Source organism: Meleagris gallopavo, chromosome 1 (assembly GCF_000146605.3).
Source record: "Meleagris gallopavo isolate NT-WF06-2002-E0010 breed Aviagen turkey brand Nicholas breeding stock chromosome 1, Turkey_5.1, whole genome shotgun sequence".
Classification (NCBI taxonomy): domain Eukaryota; kingdom Metazoa; phylum Chordata; class Aves; order Galliformes; family Phasianidae; genus Meleagris; species Meleagris gallopavo.
The window spans coordinates 77239176-77259417 of NC_015011.2; the positions used below are offsets into that span (position 1 = coordinate 77239176).

The 20242-nt window shown below is 40.0% G+C and overlaps 2 protein-coding genes across 4 annotated transcripts in view; one reads left to right on the plus strand and one right to left on the minus strand.

Moving 5' to 3' along the window:
- DUSP12 (dual specificity phosphatase 12) overlaps window positions 1–2721 on the plus strand; it is a gene marked incomplete at its 5' end in the record, with an annotated part of 3689 nt that extends 968 nt beyond the window's left edge. The window contains 3 exons of the mRNA XM_010719645.3: window positions 706–802; window positions 1461–1647; window positions 2210–2721. Coding sequence (XP_010717947.1) covers window positions 706–802; window positions 1461–1647; window positions 2210–2371 — 446 coding nt within the window. The remainder of the gene's footprint in view (window positions 1–705; window positions 803–1460; window positions 1648–2209) is intronic.
- A 467-nt stretch (window positions 2722–3188) lies between these two features.
- Window positions 3189–20242, minus strand: part of ATP6V1A (ATPase H+ transporting V1 subunit A) — a 28769-nt gene continuing 11715 nt past the window's right edge. For all 3 annotated transcript variants that reach the window (XM_010718761.3, XM_010718772.3, XM_003202686.4), the window contains exons 3-15: window positions 18211–18339; window positions 16463–16677; window positions 15644–15781; window positions 15060–15211; window positions 14059–14221; window positions 12835–12943; window positions 11936–12058; window positions 11728–11842; window positions 10015–10078; window positions 8966–9169; window positions 7642–7736; window positions 6324–6495; window positions 3189–5442 (exon numbers count right to left, since the gene is read on the minus strand). In XM_010718761.3, coding sequence (XP_010717063.1) covers window positions 5350–5442; window positions 6324–6495; window positions 7642–7736; window positions 8966–9169; window positions 10015–10078; window positions 11728–11842; window positions 11936–12058; window positions 12835–12943; window positions 14059–14221; window positions 15060–15211; window positions 15644–15781; window positions 16463–16677; window positions 18211–18339 — 1772 coding nt within the window. In that variant the 3' untranslated portion in view covers window positions 3189–5349. The remainder of the gene's footprint in view (window positions 5443–6323; window positions 6496–7641; window positions 7737–8965; window positions 9170–10014; window positions 10079–11727; window positions 11843–11935; window positions 12059–12834; window positions 12944–14058; window positions 14222–15059; window positions 15212–15643; window positions 15782–16462; window positions 16678–18210; window positions 18340–20242) is intronic.

Below are 20242 nucleotides of genomic sequence, written 5' to 3' on the forward strand. Positions count from 1 at the left end.
AAAAAAAAAAGGAACAACAATGCAAAAGACTCACTGCAGAGCTTATTTGCTGTATCTCTGCACAGACAGCAAACTGGTGAATGTCCTTCCATAGCCAGATATCTCAGGTGGGATGAGCTTTGCATTCTTAAATGCAAAGAAGCATATCAGAAGGATGCTGTCATAGAGAGCTTGCTGTTGCTGACTCGGATTGGTGCCCTCGAAGTACCTGAGCCTTGAATTGGCCAGACAAATGTTCACATCACATCTCTAATAACTCATCAGTGGAGGATAATAGGGTCTCTGAGGCATACCTAAGAAAAAATCTGTGATTATCTGTTTTCTTTGTCAAGATGCAGAAATAATGGTCAAATTGCTGTTTCCTGATTATTTTTTATGTACCCATCAAGCCAAACCGATCATTCCCCCAAACAGAGCAAAAAGCAAGTATTTATCTTTCTTCAGTCTAAATCCTAGATTCCCTTTCATTGTGTTAAATGAATGCCTATTTTATGTGTGGTGGGATGAAACTGTTTTGCTTTGAACTCGCCTAATGGAATGGGTGAGGTCTTTCATTTATTTTTTGGATCTATTTTGCCAAAGCAAAAAAGGTGAAGAAGGTAACTTCTGCATATGGTGACCAGGGCAGAATGCTGTCTTCTCTCACTGGAATGTATTGGTGCCTTTATCAGTCTGACTCACGACTCAGTACTGTCCCCTCTACAGAACTTCAAGACTTACCCCAAGAAGTCTTTGCTGTTGATCCAACCAATGCACATCAGACTCCAAACACAGAAGTTCTCTACAGATGCAGGAAATGCAGGTACTGAACGTTTCGTATTTCCCACAAAATGTCATTTTGAAATGATCTTGAGAGGAAAATAGCCTGCGTAAATCAGAGGTCACGTCATTATTTTTGGAACAGGGATAAGATCTTGTGTAAGTTTCCATACAGTATGTGCCACAGAAATTAAACACATTATGGAATTCAAAACTTGAATTTGTGCAGCACTTGTGCACCCTAACTTGCCACATTATGCAGGCAGGTGTAATTCTGCTTGACTGTGTAAAGCTGCTTGATCTGCAGTCATATATTCTAGTTTGTTTTTGAGAATTGCTTTCTCCAAGGGAAAAAAAAAAGACCAAATTTTAACTATTTTTATATTAAAATACAGGTAAAAGATCCTGTTGCTCCTTATGTGTAGATATTTTTTTTCCAAATATATGAGCTTAAACTTTCAGTAGTAGGGAATTGTTTAAACACAGATCTATGTAAGAAACAGCATACAGTGGTGGAGAGGAGCCCAAGACTACACAAACTGTAAGGTTTGTTAAGATGCAGCCCTAAATGGAGTCAGCCTGCCTATGAAAAGATACGCTATTTATCTAGTTACTGTCAAAAGGTCCTTGTCCCTGTGCTCTCTAAGCTTCACCATTAAAAAAAGTGTTTCACCTTTTCCCCCCTCTGTCACGGAGAACAGGCGCGCTCTGTTCCGTAGTTCCAGCATTTTGTCCCACGTGGAAGGAAGTGGACCAACAGCCTTTGCTCACAAGAGAATAACAGAGTCTATGCATCTTCGTGGCAGTGGCCCTGATAAGTGCACCTCTTACTTCATTGAGCCTGTGCAGTGGATGGAGCCAGCACTGCTAGGAGTAACGGAAGGACAGGTAAATGCATTTTTAGGATATTTTAGCCAAGGTAAAACAAACTGTTGCTGTTCCTTGATGCAAAGGCCCCAAGGCAACATCCTAGGTCTCCCAGTCTCTCCTGCATCAGTTTTGCAGCTTATGAACAGATTCTCAAATGTTAGAATATCCCTGTATAAGGAAACGAACTGGTGATCTTGCTGGATTTAGTACGCCAGGAAGGATGTTTGACAGGTTTTTTTGTGTTTTTAGTATAATAGAGTTTGTGAGACATATAAAACCTGTCATGGTCTTACACTGACTGAGGCTTTCTGATGTCTGAGAATGGCAAGTGTCCTGGAACCACACCAGATCTGAGCAGCTGCATTTCCATGCCTTCCCTTCTGCCAGCACAACTGCCTATCACACACAAGGCCATGGCAAGCTCCAGCCGTGTCTATATATAGCTGTTGGGTTTTTTTGGACTGTTTTTCAGACTGTTTAACTTCTGTGAAATGATACAAGAGCTAGCTTTAGTGCAGGTTGCCGTACCATAGAATACACTTGCATGTATCTTACAATGGATCATTTGTTTTTCTTGCAGCTTTTGTGTCCCAAATGCACGTCTAAGCTGGGTTCCTTTAGCTGGTGGGGTGAGCAGTGTTCTTGCGGCCACTGGGTGACCCCTGCCTTCCAGATACACAAAAGTCGAGTGGATGAAGCGAGAACTCTGTCAGTTGCTAACTTCCACACTACCAAAACTTGAACTCATAGCCTCTTTCAATGGATCTCTAACTGACCACAGAGAAATCCTAACTACTGTGGGTTTGCCAGGACAGAGGTTGAGAATTCCATCCCTTTGTAAACAGAGGAATTACTTGAGCGCCTGATCTATTTCTGCTTTCAGTATATCTAAAATACAGGATGTATACATTCATATATATGTGTGTGTATGTATGTATATATATATGCACATTTACATATAAAATAAATGCATGTATATAAGAAGAGTAAAGCATGTCCATCAAAGATGTGTTAAGCAGTGGTCAAAGATGTACAAAAGTGCCTGAACATGATGTTGATAGCAACAGACTGAATAAAAATGTTATTTACAAATTCTAATCCTTATTTAATTTAAAAAAAAAATGCTATCATGTTAGTTCTAGGTTGTGGACAACAGTACTATTTGCCTTCTGCTACAGAAGTTCATGTGGTATACAGGGAGGGAAAGATTGTAAGGCTTAGTGAAGTGCCATAACACGGCCCCATTACCATTGTTGGATTAACACTGAAAAGCAAGATACATTTATAGTTCTCTTACGCTAAAGTTCCAAAAATCTATCCTAAGAGTATATCCTACAGTATAACTCTTCTCTTCATGTAATGTCTGAGGAGATCGCGTAAGCTGTACTGAAATGGGGGACTTGAGGTTAAATGCCCTTCTAAGTTGTCTATCCCAGGTTAAAGAGATCCCAAAATGATGAATTAAGATTTCAAGCAAGCAGTAAGCTTTGCTCATGGTGATCTGTGTATGCCACTGTAGTACAGCTTTGGTTTGACATCAGAAAAGAGGACAGGTAAGATCTACGTTAAATCCATTTTATTCTCATTGACTCCCAACAGTTTTTTAAATGTTTTTTTGTTTGTTTGTTTTTTACACAATTTCCAGCAACATACATTATGAAATATACAAGAAAGTAGGTGGTTGGGTTCTGCCCATCTTTTCATTCCTCCCACAGCTGTGGAGGGAAGACTTGCAGTACACAGTGAACATCAGAATCTCAACACTGAAAACTGAGACACAAAACAAAAAAGACAAAAATATATATGAAACTGTTTGAACTGGTCACACTTCAGGGCCAGGTACAGCACAATAAATATTAGAACTGTATTATTTTAGACATCTTCTGTAAAGTTTATAACATCCTCTATTTAAAGAGATAAGAACATCTGTTTTCTAGCATGAAATGCTACATAGTACAGTGGTGAAGGGTACAAACAATGAGGAATCCAGCAAGGGCTCAAAAGGTGACTACTCATTCACACATGCTCATTGTTAAGTAAGCAGCATACACTGAAAGTTTGGTGAACTGTAAACTTAACTGTTCACTACCAGAATATCAGCTGGAATAGTAATTTATTTTGGGAGAGCTAAACATAGTAAATCCACTTAAGTTTCAATTGAGCTCTCCATGGCAAACAGCGAGTTGATTTCATAATGGAAGTGGCAGCATTTGGTCCTTAGCGCCAAGATACCCTTTCACCATTGCCGTTCAAAGCTGGCAGCTGGTGGAAAAAACACTTCAGTGTGGAATTAATGCAAAGCCCTGCCACTACCAGTGGCATCTCCAACTGTTACTGTTTCATGACCATAACAAGTTTAGATGTCAGCTGGCATCCAGCTGGGCATTACAGTGTTGCACAACAAAGAAGTATTAGATGTCATCAGACACAAGAGAGTCAAAGACCAACACGTATGGCAGCATCTTCATCTCTCTCTGCAGCAATGATAGGAATGCTGGCGCTTGTATTTTGACAGAAAAGCTGCCCTACACTCATTTCTCATCTCATACTAGTTTTGCCAACAAGCCCAAGACACAGCAGAGTTTCAGTTGCTTGACAGACTGTGCTTCCAGAGCATGGTGCAGAAGTTGCTAGCTTCTCTTGCATCATAATCAAGAAGGCAGAAGTAAATACATTTTGTACTGTCAATCTTTCCCCTCTTTAACACCCACCCCCAGAAGTTTAGCATCTCAGAATCTTTCTACACAAGAAATGAGGACCATCTGTGCCACTGCCAAACAGGCACAATGAGCGCAGGTGGAGCAGGAAGATTAAGCACATACTTTTTCTTTCCTAAACACCACCTGGACACTGCACTGGTAGGCAAGAGCTGGTAGAGAGCACCACCTAGGAAAGATTATATTCCTGGTCCACACATGTGGAATCTTGTTACGGTCATAGTACAAAGCAGCAGTAACAAGCTTCACAAACTAAAGCAGCTGAGTGTTGTGAAACATTATGGGGTGAGTGGGAGGCAAGAAGGCAAAAATATTCTGGAATTTGAGCACCTACAGCTTCAACTTTAGCTGGTGCTCCATCCAACAGTCCTATCTGTAGTAAGTAGGAAAATAAAATTCTATTTCTCCAGTGTACAAAAGCATACTGGCTACTCACACATGCTCATCTTCTAGTCAGTCCTTCCTTGGAGAGATCCAGATCTACCACATTTTAATACCAACAGACTCAGCCAAAGGCTGCAGAAGGGACGTTGTAGGGAAGAACTTTGGTTATATCAACGTGTCATGTCAGAATATGGTCAAAAATTCTGTTTCATGATAATCACTTAGCAAAGTGCTAGACCTAAATGCCCTTACCACTGCCAGCTCAAAATGTACCGCGTGACTGCATTGAGATCTACACCTCCTCTGCCACTACAGGTCAGTTGGTTGTGTTACCAAATGATCTGGGGGAGGGCAAGGTGAATTTTTCCCACCCTAGAAGTGTACAACAGCATTTCATCACTCAGCCAGGCCCACTCACACATCACTCACTATTTCAGACACACAAAGCAATGCCAAACACAAACTAAGGAATGTTTTGTAAAGACACTGAGTATGAAGAGGGAAACATAGGGCTATTTATCAACTCAAGTACTGTTGCATCATTCTTGTAAGGTAGGGAAGCAGAGGAGCTGAGATGAGGAATTCAGAGGACAAACCAGAGTGGTCACAGAGGTTCAGTCTAGTCTTCCAGACTGCGAAATGCATTCTGCATATCCTCAAACAGTTGAGCATAGTCTGCCTTGATTTTTGTTTCACCATCTTTGACGGGATCCTGAAAAACAATACATCGAGTGTACAGATCAGTCTTGAAAAGCCTCTGGTCCTTAAGACAACCCTGTTTTGCCACTGCTTTATTTTTTTTTAACCTCAGGATTAACACCTGCTACACAGGCCAAATGTACTTACATGTGTGGATTACACTACTACTAATTGTCTTTGAGGTACGCAGACTACAGAACACTTACATTCTTATGTTTCTTAGCCTGTTACCCAGGAAATATCACTTTCTTTCATAACTATTACTGTATTAGAGGGCCATCTCTACTTAACACGCATTCATCTTTTGGTTTTCATTTTTCAGCCAAGCTGTCCACTGCTGTGCTGCATGCTAAGTGTTTTCTCACAGCCAGGGTTTGTAAGTGAAAGGATTATTTCCCTATCTGTACATAACCAGCTCTCAAGCAAGCTTATGTGCCCAGGTGTACCTTGTTCTGTTCTTGCTATTCTAGAAATATATACTAGGGATCTATTTGTTGCATAAACAAGCCAGTATCCTGCAGGAGTAGAAGACATTGGCACACAAGAACACTTTACATTTACATGCAGTTATCTCATGGTATTTGTTCCTGAAAGATTGGCGATACTAGCAATGGCTTAAAAGAGTTTTCACAAAATAACCATCATACTTTATATTCCTTAGCTACTTCAACATCAGGTTGCATCACAGGTTAATGTCCTAGCAGCAAATGCTAAAACTCATCCAGAGGATGCTGGCGTAAGTATAGGGGTAGGAAAGCTGCACTCTACAAAGATGAGTAACCTAGGTACACAGACATTTATCTATGGCAACTGATAACTACTTTTAAGTTACAGCCTCTTAGAGGCACTGAGAACTCCCCCAGAGTAACCCAAGCTGGTTCCTTATGAGCATACCTTGAATTTCATGGAGGTAAGTCTATAGAGGATTTCACTCATGTTCTCTCTGATGATGGACCACGTGATCTTATTGTCACTCTGGGCTGTGGTTTCTACAGCACGGCGTGCCATGTCATAAAATGCAATCATATTGGAAAGCATTCCCACTGTTTTGTAGAAAGGGCAGAATCTGATGAAACAGAAGAGGATCTGTAAGGCATCTTGGAGCAATTAACAGGACTACTCTTTGCTCCTGCCTTTGCAACAACTCTGAATTCTCACCTGAAATAAAGTGTTAGTCTACTTCATGTCAAAGGAGACAGACTATTGATTGACCTATCTAAAAACATGGGGCTATCCTGAAGCAAGGTTTCTGAAACAGCATCCAAACACTGGACAAAATGGGATAGAACAGTAACCATTGCTATACAAGTCTGACATCTCAATCTATGCCACTGCAAATGAGAAAGGAAAAACACTAGCAGTCAGCAGAATTCCTCCTTCCTGTTTTGTCCATTATGGGAGTAGGCTTCCTGCAAGCAGCATGGGAGAGCCTGACAGCTCTGCAAGTTTCTTTGCTCACAGGAAAGGAAGCTTTTCTATGATAAGAGCACTCCAGAAGCTTCACACACAGTTGTTTTTGTTTTTTAAAATGGATAGGTGACTGCGATGGAAAGTACCTCACTATTATCTATACAGTATATTATGATACTTCCTGTGCTTCCCTATCACATAAAAGCATACCTTACCCTAATAACATAATTAAAAGCACACACCATACAAAATGATGCACGTCTAAGTTTTTAGAGATTAAATATTTCCAAACCTCCTGAGCTACCTGGGCTGGGGAGTGAGCAGAAGTTCAAAGCACACTTTGGGGTATTAAAAATGAAAGGATAGTGAGGAAGGAAATAAAAGTGAGGGAAGATGATAAACATGGCACTAGGGGGGAAAAAAATCTAGTAAGTTTTTTAACAGATCAAACTTCTCAGCTACTTGCAATCATCTGCTGCTAGAACAAACAGGAAGACTTTGGGTGTTGCCTGTGAAAACAAAATGGCTGTCTTCTCCTGAGGAAATGCTATTGCAAAAACTAACTGAACTGTATTCATTTCAGTGGTTGAAGGCTGAAGAAACTCAGAGTGCGACTGCATTTGGAAAAGGTCTGCGTGCCTTGGGGTAAAACAATATGAACACTTTGTTCAATGGCTTCTGTTCTATCATTTGTTTATGGCAAGTAAAATTCACTTCTGCACTGATTAGCTTCTGAATAAAATAGCAGCCGAAATCCAGACTACACATGAACGAGACAGCACTGTAGCCATTTAGATCTTACCTGTCATAAGGCGTATAACCATTCTGTTGCAAGAAGTCATCTTTTATCAGCTTGGCAACCTCCAGGGTAATTTTGTCTGTTTCTGCCAAAGAAGCCTAGAAAGGTAAGGTCCACTGTTAGTTCAGTACTTACGTACATGAAATCACAGATTCACAGAATGGTGGGGCTGGAAGGGACATAAAAAGACTATCCAGTTCCAACCCCCGCCATAGGTAGAGACATCTTCCTCTACACTAAGGCATCCACAGCCTCTCTGGGCAGCTTGTTCTCATCTCACCACTCTCTTAGTGATTAATTTCTTCATAATACCTACTCTAAACCTACTCTTTTAGTTTAAAATGTGTTATGTCCTGGAGAAGAACCATTAAGAGAAAGAACACTAAAAGTTAATGTAGCTTCCAGTAGAATTCCGTCTTTTGGTTATTTCTCACACCCTGCTATCAAACAGCCAATTTACTACATCGGCTTATTAAGATGAACAAAAAGTCAATAAATCTATTTTGGGTCTATCTGATTCTGAACAGTGAAAAGGAAGTTTCCTTTGAGATAGGAATGTGCCAACAGACACAGAAATCATGCATGGTGCTGGCATGAGGTATGCTGAAACATCATTTTCCTACCTAAAGTAAAATAATTTTTCCCTTCCATAAAGTTCTTATGTCCAGGGAAGAAAAAATAGATTTCAGCATTTTAGATCAATAAGTAATATTAAGGATTTGATACAAACCTGCACAACTGCTAACAATGGACTTTTTGGCATTCAAGAAAAATGAAGGAGTTGGTGACAATGGTATATCATACTGTGCAGGACAGAGAGCACCTTGCTATTATCGATACCATCAGTCACTCTTTTCTACAAGTTCCAGGACTTCTTTGTTGGGAATAATGCCTACAGTACAACCACTGGACTGTCAGTATCACTTCCATGCCAAGGAACTGAATTTAATCTGCTCTGTAAATGAGTATTTTAAAAACACACTTCGGTAAATAAGAAACTGCAGAAGGCCCTAGGATCACATTTCCTTCTTTTCTAAGGCTTGTCTGAAGAACAGAGTTCTGCTAAGGCAAGACTGGTGAAAGACCTGATCTTGGCTGCGCTAGAAAATCAATGAACAGAGACGGCACCAAAACAGAACTTTTTCCAAACAGCAGGAGTTACAACATGTTACCATACATTACCTAAAAATCAGTAAAGCTTACCTAAGCATTGTGAAATTAAATTATTCTCTAGCACATATTATTTACCTGTAAACGACCGTATTTATGGTACTATGCTAAAACAGTTCTTGTGGAATCCCACACTTTCTCAGAGCTGGTTACTCACCTTCCCTACAAGCTGCACAATCTCTGCAAGATCCTCCTCTTCCTGCAGGATCTCTTTGGCCTTTGTCCTGAGAGGGACAAACTCTGTAAAATGCTTGTCATAGTATTCATCCAGGGCACGGGTATATTTGCTGTAACTGATCAGCCAGTTGACAGAGGGGAAGTGTTTGCGTTGTGCCAGCTTCTTATCCAGGCCCCAGAAAACCTGCCAGAAGCCAGTGAGATCAGCCAGTGTTCCAAATAAAAAACAAAATAAATGAAAGCAAAACAAACTATAAAAACAAACAATCAAAACAACCCCCAGTATGACAAGCAAGTTTGAGCAAACAACACAGCAAAGGCTACCACAAATCTTCAAACAAAAGCCTGAGAAAGAAAACCTGCCTTTTACTCATTTAACTGTAGCAATGACTTTCAAATACGAATCATCGAATGAATCATAGAATGGATTGGGCTGGAAGTAGAAGAGACCTCAAGGATCATCAAGTTCTAATCCCCCATCTATGCATCTCAAAACAAGAAAAAAGTTGAATTTAGGTTTATTCAGCTTGAGATTCCTCCTAAGTGAGGAGTCATCAGTAGCAAAGAAGATCCACACACAAGTGTGATTAAGCGGAGCCCTATTTGACATAGCTCATTTTACCAAAACAGGGATGGGCAATCACTTGCAAGCTATCCTCCCAGTCATTTGCTCTGAGGATTTTTTCATGGTTTCAATGCACCTGCCAAGGGTGGATCACTTTCCATCTTATCTCTGGGAGTGGCCATACTTAAATTGCAGCTCAAAAGGCTGGAATGAGAAGCAAAGGAATATTCCAGAGCAGTCACTGCTGGAAGGAATTATTACTTTTTCTCCCTTTTCCAAACACATCAGTTCAGAGATCTCACAAGAGATTTCACATCCTACACTGTTGGAATACATCCTGCAAAGTTGTCTGTGTAAAATTAAAGCTCTTACACCACAGCCAGTGGCACTAATGTATTAAAGTACAGCCATTTTGTCTAGGTCTGGCAGCTAAGACAAAAGGGCTGCAGCATAGCAAGACCTACCTGAACAATACCCAAAGTAGCTGATGTTACAGGATCTGAGAAGTCACCTCCTGGTGGAGAGACACTGAGCAGAAAGGAAAAGCAGAAGGAAAAGTAAATCAGAATCATTGCCACAGTTTAATCTGAACATATGACCACACAGGTTTGTGATACAGAAACAAGAAAGGCCAATACCATTTCACATAAGTAACACATAAGTAATGGACTACAAATTCCTACTGCAGTGAGAGTGGCAGCATATCTACTCAGGTGTGTGATATCAATTATAGTTATATCAATAACTGACTGACAATATCAAGCTAACATTTTAGTCAGTTTAGCTCCAGGTAGTCACTCCAGCTTGGATTACCAAACCTATTTCAACTGGAATGGATTCAGGAGGTGTGCTGATATGGCAGTTTGAAACACAAGCGGCAAAGATTTTATGTAAAATACCCCAATTTGAAATGATTTTAGATAATTATCAGATATTCACCTATACAGAAAGCACTAACTTCCTTTGGGCTTGACATGACAATACCTGCTTCCCCAAGCAGGTAAAAGCTTCCCAAACTCAAAAGCAGCTACATTTGTTGTGGACAACAGAACTAAGAACAAATAATGGACTCTGGGAGAAGCTGCAGGTGCTAGAGGCTCTACTAAAAACCTATGGAGGAACAGCCATTTTACTCACAGTATGTTAGACAAATCAATACAGCCTACAAGAAAGTGTCTGCCTACTGTGTAAGCTTCCAGTTTGCACTGCTGCAAGACACCTGTCATTACATCAAAAAAGAAAGCAGTGATGATCAGTTTTCTCTCCTCTTACATCAAAAGTTTCAAGTGCCTCTGCTTTCCTTCTGTATGGGAACTGCTGAATCACAACCTGAACTTCTGATTGATCACCTGAGGCGAGCAATGAGTCAGCCCTGGGAGCACAGGTGAAGGCAATTCACCTGTGCTGCTGAAAGGGGTGGAGCCTGGCTCCACCTCTCCTAGACCCATTTAAGAGCTGACTGCCAGTGGGGAAGGATCTCTTCTGGAGATCCACTCCACCAAAGTTTCCCAAGCAAGCCCAGGATACTATCATTTCCGTTTCCTGCTTTGGTGTAACAACTACGTAGCCAAGCTCTCTGCTATACCATAACATCTGTATATTCATTAATTGTATACCTTCCTTTTGGTCACTCTTTCGATACGATAAGAAGGAACTTGGTACTGTCACCACAGCTACACAGGAACACTTTTCAAAGAAAGTTCTCATCTATCACATTAGCTGAAAAATTTCATGTGATTTGTCTGGACATTACACGCTTTTCACAGCCCACTGCTGTTTGAGATATCCTGTTCCCTGTAATTCTGCTATTTAGTAAGAGAATAATAATACATTATGCTCCCACACTGTTGCTCTAACTGCCCCCTCTTTCCCATTCTGAGCATGGTTTGACATACTTTTAGTGACAGTGCTAATGGCTTTTCTCCTGGAGCCCTTTTCTCAGACAGCCATGACTGTGATTCTACATCACATCGAACTACCAATCACATTCATTCTCTCTGCTCCTGTGCACAGTTTAGCAACAGTTGAGGGTGATCAGACATGTATCTATGCACGTTATACATTCCTAGCTCTGTAGCTGCACACAGCAACAAGACCCTCTTGTTTCAAAATATTTCGACATACAAAAAGGTGGAGGAAGAACCACAGCCAACACAAAGGAAAGAAATGCAACTCACGCTCCAACAATGCTGACACTGCCTTCCCTTTCAGGATTTCCCAGACACTTCACTCTGCCAGCTCGCTCATAAAAAGAGGCTAAACGGGCACCAAGGTAGGCTGGATAACCACTGTCTGCAATTATGAACATATATCGAGAAATTGAGTCAAAAGCCCTGAGTTTAAAGGATGTATTTACAAGTCTAGATGAAGAAAAGAACAACTCACCAGCTGGCATTTCAGCCAGTCGTCCTGAAATTTCTCTGAGGGCCTCAGCCCATCGGGAAGTAGAGTCTGCCATCATACTGACATGGTAGCCCATGTCTCGGAAATACTCTGACAGGGTGATTCCTAGAACAAATACAACAGCACAATGCAGGATAGTGTTGAAAAAGGAATTCTACCCTCACATGTCATCATTAAGAGGCTAACAAGATAAGTTATTTATATTTACAGTCTGATGTCAGTAAAGACTGAAAGTTACTATTCCTTCCCACGAGCCCATGATAGATTTTTTTTTTTTTGGCTTTTGTTTATTTCATTCCACTCTTCTCATTTTTGCTTACAAACCATTCTGGCAAATCTTATGTTTCTGTGTATTTCTTTAAGGAGATAGGGCAATATTACTGACACTACTATTTGCCTCACAAAGCCTCCTCTTATTGTAAAATGTCTCCTTCCTTTCTAAGCCACCAGAGCTTATAAAGATGTTTTATCTGACAACTTTTCATGAAAAAGTATTAAGAAATCATCTGAGAGGCTGTAGTGGAAAAAAGTACTTCTCAGAGAGCACTATTTCTACCCATTGAGAAACTGTACTCGTCAGCAAAAAGCTGCTCATGAAGAACACAATTACATAATTAATATGTGGGGCAGAACTACAGGAGATCCAGTGTGGTAAGTTTAATTTATAAGCAAGAATTTATTCAGCATGTGGAGATCATAGTTGGGGATAAGAAAGACAAATCTATTTGTGATATTAAGACTTCATGCAGGCATAGCCTGAAAAGGTTGATTTATGTAATTAAGCAGGGGTCCTGGTACTGATCATCCCAGGAACTGAAAATACTAGAGCACGATGACTTGCTCCATACGTGCAGCCTTTTCCAGACTCCTGTAAATCTTACCAGTATAGATAGAGGCCTCTCTGGCAGCCACAGGCATATTGGAGGTATTTGCTACCAGAGCTGTTCTCTTCATGATGCTTTCTACCTTGCCATCAACTTCCATTGTTAACTACAATGCAATGAAAAAGACAACAAAAACTATAAAGATTCCCACAAATTTAACAATTTATTTAAACTCTATTACCTTATATCAGGATAGTCTCCTCACAGCTAGTCTAACAAAGCAGTATATAGACTAGAGATCTCAGGATTCTAGACTGTTTTTCCATCCAGAATGAGTTGTACATGTGCCTCAGCCTCATCTCATCTTCTGCTAACAGCAATTCCTATTAATCCCACTGCTCACCCAAGTAAATGAGTGATGACAAATCTACTCCAGGAAGTACGTTAACCTCTTTCAGCCTCACTTTACTAGGCTGAAAGAACCAAAAATCTTATCCTTCCCTCTTAAATCCACTGGGAGACACAGAGTTTTTTTTTCCTCACCTGTACTAATTTGAGTCCATTTTTGAGAACTGGACATAAGCCCACATGCATAACTCAGATGATCTCTCATATGCACGTGAACAGCAGAATGCATATCCTGATATTTGTGTAGCACTCTACTTAAGAACATCCTGAGATTTACCTTTGTCCATTGTCACATTGCAAATCAGCACGTAAAACTTATTTCTAACAGTGGAGTTTCAACCTAACAGTTTTGATCTGCTCTTTCCTCTAATTTACTGAACTCTGCACCACAACTAACCCACTAACATATAACAACAGTAAGGTGAAACTAGGCATTTTCAGCTTCCTTCAGAAAGTATTCTGAAGCCTAACTGGCAAAACTCATATACTATAACAGTATGTATCACCACCTTGCACCTTGTAAACTCAGATGCCACATCTGGTATATGTGATTAAGCTAGAAAAGTTAGAGATAACAGCAATAAAAGGTAACATCCTTGTTAATGGTACTAAATTATACTCAGGCATTCATTTTGGATTTCTTTTAAACAAGTTAAAAGGTATGCCTAAACACTAGTCCAGATGTTTCTTGAGAGGCCACTGAAGACATGCCTGTATGATCCAAAAGTGATTTCTGCTACTACAGTCAAAACTTACAGCCAATAAGATTTTTTCAAATCACTATAGCAATAAGATATTTTATTCAGTTGCTATACTAGTATAATAGCAAGTCTTTCCAAGAAGGTTTACTCTCCATGAATTTTCCATACTAACCTCAGGAAAATCTCTCAGTACTTCAGACATTTCATTTCCTCGTTCTCCACAGCCTACATAAATGATGACATCACTGTTGGAGTATTTTGAGAGAGACTGCGAGATCACAGTCTTTCCACAACCAAATGCCCCAGGAATTGCTGTTGTACCCCCTTGCACACACCTGAGTAAAGAAAAGGGACTCTGATTAGCAAGGAACTCAAAAACAGCTCTCTTCTATTTCAGAATATGTTTTCTAGTAAGGAAACAACTGCATAATTAAAAGCAGAACAACAAGAATCACATTCAGTGTTCTGTCTGAGAAGCACAGTGGTGTTTCACTAAACCAAAGACCAAAGGAATAAACTATTCTTTCTTTCTACTGCCTTTGAAATACATGAGGTATGCTGGTACAATAACTGCACTTTCAGGCTTGAAACATAGTTTACACAGCTGGAAGCACTGATGGTACACAAACGTTAAGAAAAGAACATCAGCGCAACTTAAATGTGCATTACAAGAACGATTACAAGAATATTTTAGGATGAAAAATTACTCCATTCTGTGCCTTGGAGCTCAGCCGCTTAAATGAGAATTTTGAGTTACAATTAAGCATGACAGTTTCTGTCAGTGGTAACTTCAGACTCGCTGCAAACTACACATCTTCAAGAACACGGAAAGAGATCCTACTCATGTGCTTAAATGCAGATATCCAAGCTTGAAAGTTCTCCCTTTTCTGAAGGTTTGGTATGAATAAATTATTTTTACATTTTTCATTTATTTCCTGAATTAATGTAAAAGAACCATCCTGCTAAACCTCCTTTTAACTCTTCCCCACTTCCATTTTCCATTCAGTTTCCTCTGTCAGATAGAAGTATTATCAATTCAGCTAGATAACTTTTTTTGAGATTATGCTGTGGTACACAGTGAATATTTGGGGTCTGCTCACCCTTAAAGAAATTAACACTATCCTTTCTCCCCAAACAGACTTCCTATATAGGAACAGACAGAATATTACTTACGGGAAGAGGGCATCTAGCACCCGTTGGCCAGTTAACAAAGGATGATTTGCTGGTAACTTTTCAGTCACAGGACGGACTTGACGTACAGGCCAGACTTGGACCATAGTGAACTTTTCCTTCACACCTTCAAACTCCAGCTCTAAGACAACATCCTAACAAAGAGCACCAGACATCTGAAGTAAGCCAACAACCACACAATGGATCAGCACACAAATTCTCACCTCAACTGCTCCACACTACTAGGACTTCAAGATCTGCAAAATCTATGGTCATATTAACACCCTATCATCCCTCCCTGAGGAAAAGCATGTTTCCACATTTACAATGCTATGGGGGAGCTTTTCCATATTCACTGGATACTGTAGATGTCCACACAGCAGTTAAATGCCATTGGGAAGTCATAAACATAGAAAGTAACTGCACAAGAAAAACCACATAATCCCTGCTGGGAGGGCAGCAGAAGTCAATTCTAACATCCTGTTGCACAAAGGCTCTGAAGGTGGCATCTCACAGAAGAGAAAGGGTCCTGTAGCCTTATGAAAGAAACATGGAACACCCTGGTAACTGTTATTTGGGAGACTTACTGAAGTGTCATAATTTCCCGGTGGAGCAATGTATGTAACTGTACCCCTGTTCCGTGGGGGCAGCATGATTTTGTGTTTGATAAGAGAGTTTTCATTCACCACACCATAAATGTCTCCACCAGTGATGTGGCTGCCAACCTGAAATCAGAAAGCACCTATTAGCCATAAACAAGAATTTCATTTTAAAAAAAGAATGCTGACAAAGAATCATATTAAATAACAATAACTATCAAGTCTAGCACCATTATGAGTTCCTTTACAAATGCACTGTTACACACAGTAGCCCAATTATTCATTTACTCATTACACTAACAGCACATTGTTAGCAATACTAAATGCATTCAGGAGCATTTCAAGGCTTAGACTGTAGCATTTACTGATTGATGCAAGGAATTCTCCTTGCTTCTTTCATACCTCTCAGCTTAATGCGCTAAGTAGAGAATCTGCTAACCTGCAGGACTGAAAAAGAAAGAAGATGCCAAGGGCTAAAGCTATGATTTTTTTTCTAGCTCTAAAACTATCTTCACTGTATTCTGTTGTTATTCATTTTGCCAAGGTAACACCTGTTCCTGCTAGTGGAATTGCACTAGGCACTAAATTCTTTATGGCACTGCAAACACATTAGTGTGCAACAACACAGCGAGTCACATGGACTAAGTTTTTGTGATCCCTGTCTAGTTCTCACTCTCATATATCCTTAAAACACCCTAGCACCTCTTTTCATGAGCTTGATTATTTGTAACCACAGTTCCTAGCAGTCACAGCCTTGGTGCTCTGAGAAGGAAGGAGACAGGGGAAGACAGGCTCAGCAGGACCTACCCGCAAGTTTTTGGAAGGTGTGAAATCCCATTTGACATCTCGGCTCAAAGCTGACACATTGACACCTCTAGGGATATAGATACTTTTGGTCAGGGTGCTGATGTCTGACAGCGGCCTCTGGATACCATCAAAAATAGCTCCCATAATGCCAGGCCCCAGTTCCACTGAGAGCGGTTTCCCAGTGCGGAGTACAGGATCTCCTACAGATACACCAGCTAAAGATTTGCTGAGGAAAAGTTCATCCAGAGAAATTACAGGGTAGAAGGCATCACACTCACATCATCATACCCTTACAGCACCTTTCTGACATTAATGTGATAGTTTTGTTAATATATCACATATCATCATTTGAGAAGCACATAGACATTATACTAAACTCTAGCTGAAATTGCTAAAGCAATGAAGTTGTTGATCCTCTGGAGAGGTAAAGTAGGGAGTATATGTTCTGAGTTACAATCATTAGCTCAAGCCGACTATATGCATAAATTTCTTGCTGTACAAGACAGCATGATGGCAAAACATCAAGCATTTCTTAAGTCTTCAAACATGTTTTCTAGGTTTACTGTTAAAATCAGACAGTGGCATGAAAAGATGTAATTTTTTTTTTTTTCTGCTTTATAGTTTGCTAGAAACACACATCACAACAGTTTTAACCTTGAGCTTTGCAGAGCTTTTTTGACTGGAGTCTAATTGTAACAAGAGTTTGTCATAGACTAGCATCTCCCTTCTCTCCAGCACTGAGTTGTCCCTCTTAGGCACCACCTGAGCTCCAAAGATGCTCATTGGGCTTATCTGCAAAGGGCCAGTACTTTAGCAGGCCCTATTAGAATACTGAAGACACTCTAAAAGCTTGTGTGTGACTCAGAGAGACTAAATGCAAGTTGTATTCAGAAAGCTCTTGCTATTCTCTCATTAGAAATCTAAGAGTAAACTGTACGTAAGTGCTGGACTAGTTCGATGTATTGATGGAAGACTACTTACTAAATGTAACAATGAAGAGCCAAATAAAATTTCAAATTAATAGGTACAGACACAATCCACTGACCAGTTTACCATTCAGCTTCCCAAAATAAAACACAGGGTGCCAGTACAGGCTTCTTCCTAACATCTATGGGTAGACAAAATCAACTCTTAAGTTCAGAAGAATATGAGGGGGGGGAAAAAAGCTATCTTTAAGTTTAATGAATTGCTCTTACGACATTCTCTTATATACTTTCAACAGAAAATACACTTTATATCAACTAGATTTTAAATACGTGCTATCCATCTCTCATCTGGATGAAGATTCTGCAATCACAATGTAGAAACAAAAAAACTAACAGATATGATCTGTTCCAACAGTCTGTCCAGAAGAAGGAATCCTGCCTACTTGACATTTCCTACAGAAGCATTCCACACGCAGAGTTTTCAGAAGCAAAGAAAAAATACAACATACTGCTCGGTAGTTTTGCCATTCATAGTTGGCATCGGTCAACTTTCTTATCAAGGAGCTGTCATATTTCAATGCAAGTGAACCTAAACACGTTCCTTGGTTGCCAGGTAAAACAGCAAAGAAGTTTCCTTCTTACACAGCCAAGCAATATAAGGTTTACCTAAAAAATATCAGAATTTACAAAAGATGTACAGAACAGATGCTGGATGTTGGCACTGGAAATAACAACTGCTGGTCTCGGTCAATTTCATTCATCTTCTTTAACATAATCACCACCATGTTCTGCCTGGTCCAAAGGGATCAGTGGAAAGGATACATGTTTCTTCATACACCTGGACAGTTGCCAAATCACCTTCCAGTCGGATAATTTCCCCCACCAGTTCACTGTGGCCTACTCGTACCAGCTCATACATAGCAGCACCTGCCATGTTGCAAGCAGTGACCACTGTAGAAGACAGACACACACAGATAATGTAGTTAAACAAATTTTCTGATCAGAAGCTACTAAAATCTGGACAGCATGAGACTAATATTCACTCAGATCAGGAGTACATCTCTGATTTAATACAGGGGTAATTTGGCTGCCACAAGTCCTGGTATTTTCAGGATATTTTACAATTTGTGATCAGTATTCCACAGCACAACAACATGCAGTGCACTGGGAGTTAACAAGTTAATGCTGCAGCTGCAATCTCAGAAGAGTGTACTACAGCTCCCAGATTTCATTATTCCATTTCCATTTTCCATTCAGAGGGAAAGATCAAACTGACTGGGAGTCATCAGACTGTTCTCTCCTTTTTCTGCTCATCTCTGCAATTGTGTGCTCCCCAGCCACCTTGCCTACAGCATTAGGCAAGGCCTACAGCATTAGTCAGGCCTTGGCTTTCAGATGCTCTCTCATTTATTTGACTTATGAGCTTCAATTCCAGTTATACTGTATTATACTGTGTTATCTCACATTCTGCTATCATCTTTACTAAATTAGTTTTCTCCCTTCGCTCGCTGCTGCTGTTTTGTTTTTAGGCCCATCTTCCTACCTTTTCCCTATTTCACACTCCCTCAGCATGGGTCCCCTCGCCTCATCAGTCACAGTACTAGGCCGAACTGGGCTGGCACTGTGACATTAGTTTAAAAGCTAAAAGAAAAAGCTTTCCTATACATTTCATGGCTGATCCTTTATGCTCATAAGAGTACATTATCAAAACATGCCAGTATACAGAAAATTCACACTAATTCCTCTGACATATCCTGATAGATGGTGAATGTTAAGGACTTTAATGATACAGCGGCCTCTGCAGACATTTGACTAAATTAAAACATATGAGAAAATGGTGAAAGTGCACCCAATACATCACAGTTACAGAAAGATATGACTGGAGACTGGCATTTTCCAGTTGTTTATAAACTTCTGTTTCTCTTCATAGTATTTGATGCTAACATAAAGTACTAGTGAACCTATCAACTAAAGGGTATTTCCTAAAGGCAACATATATACTTATATCTAAAGTGGTAGACATCTATACAGGTTTTAAGGAAATGCTATTTTTGTGTTTTATTTTGTATAAAAGTAATGAATGACTTAAATGTCTTAAGTTACAGTTCTACAGATGAAGATTACAACACGTTTTAGACTTGAAGCCTTCTACCATTTTGACTTAAACATCAACATAATGAACACCAGGTTATATGTAGACTGCTCCTTACATGCAGTGTTGTTGCTTTAGAAGGAAATTCATCATGTCCTTTGTATTCTATCATCCATTTTACATAAAGGTTTCACGTCTTTACCAAAAAAAAAAAAGTTGTATTTCCCACATCTTAAGAAAGCTGTATCAGTTTTAAACTGCATTCAATCATCACTTCTGCAGTTAAGAAACAGGCTTTTTCTTTAGGTAGCCTCTAGCCAAGGTAGCTTCTGGTAGCTTCTTATTCATCATAGAATCCCTATGAAAAAGATGTATCCTCTTCTGTTCTCACACTGCCATGCTTTCCTACATCTCATGAAGAGAATGCCGGAGGGAGAGGAAAAGCCAGTATACTCTGCATTTAAGTTGAGAAAACAGGAGGAGCAGTTCTCCTCCCATAACACCATCCTTGACCCTTGCAGCAACCCTTCAGCCAATGGTGCAGTAACACAGAACAGCCTGACACTGGCAGAGGACTGTCTATTCCAGAGAGCAAAGGGTCAAACAGGATTTCAATTAGAACAGACCAAGCACCACACACTCGCATTGAGAAGTCTAATACAGATTCCTGACTAGGTGGCTTTATCTCAACCAGAATGCTTGCAATTTCTTTTTTTTTCCTTACTGTTCCTCAATCTGCTTTCTGTTCATTATATCTTTTAA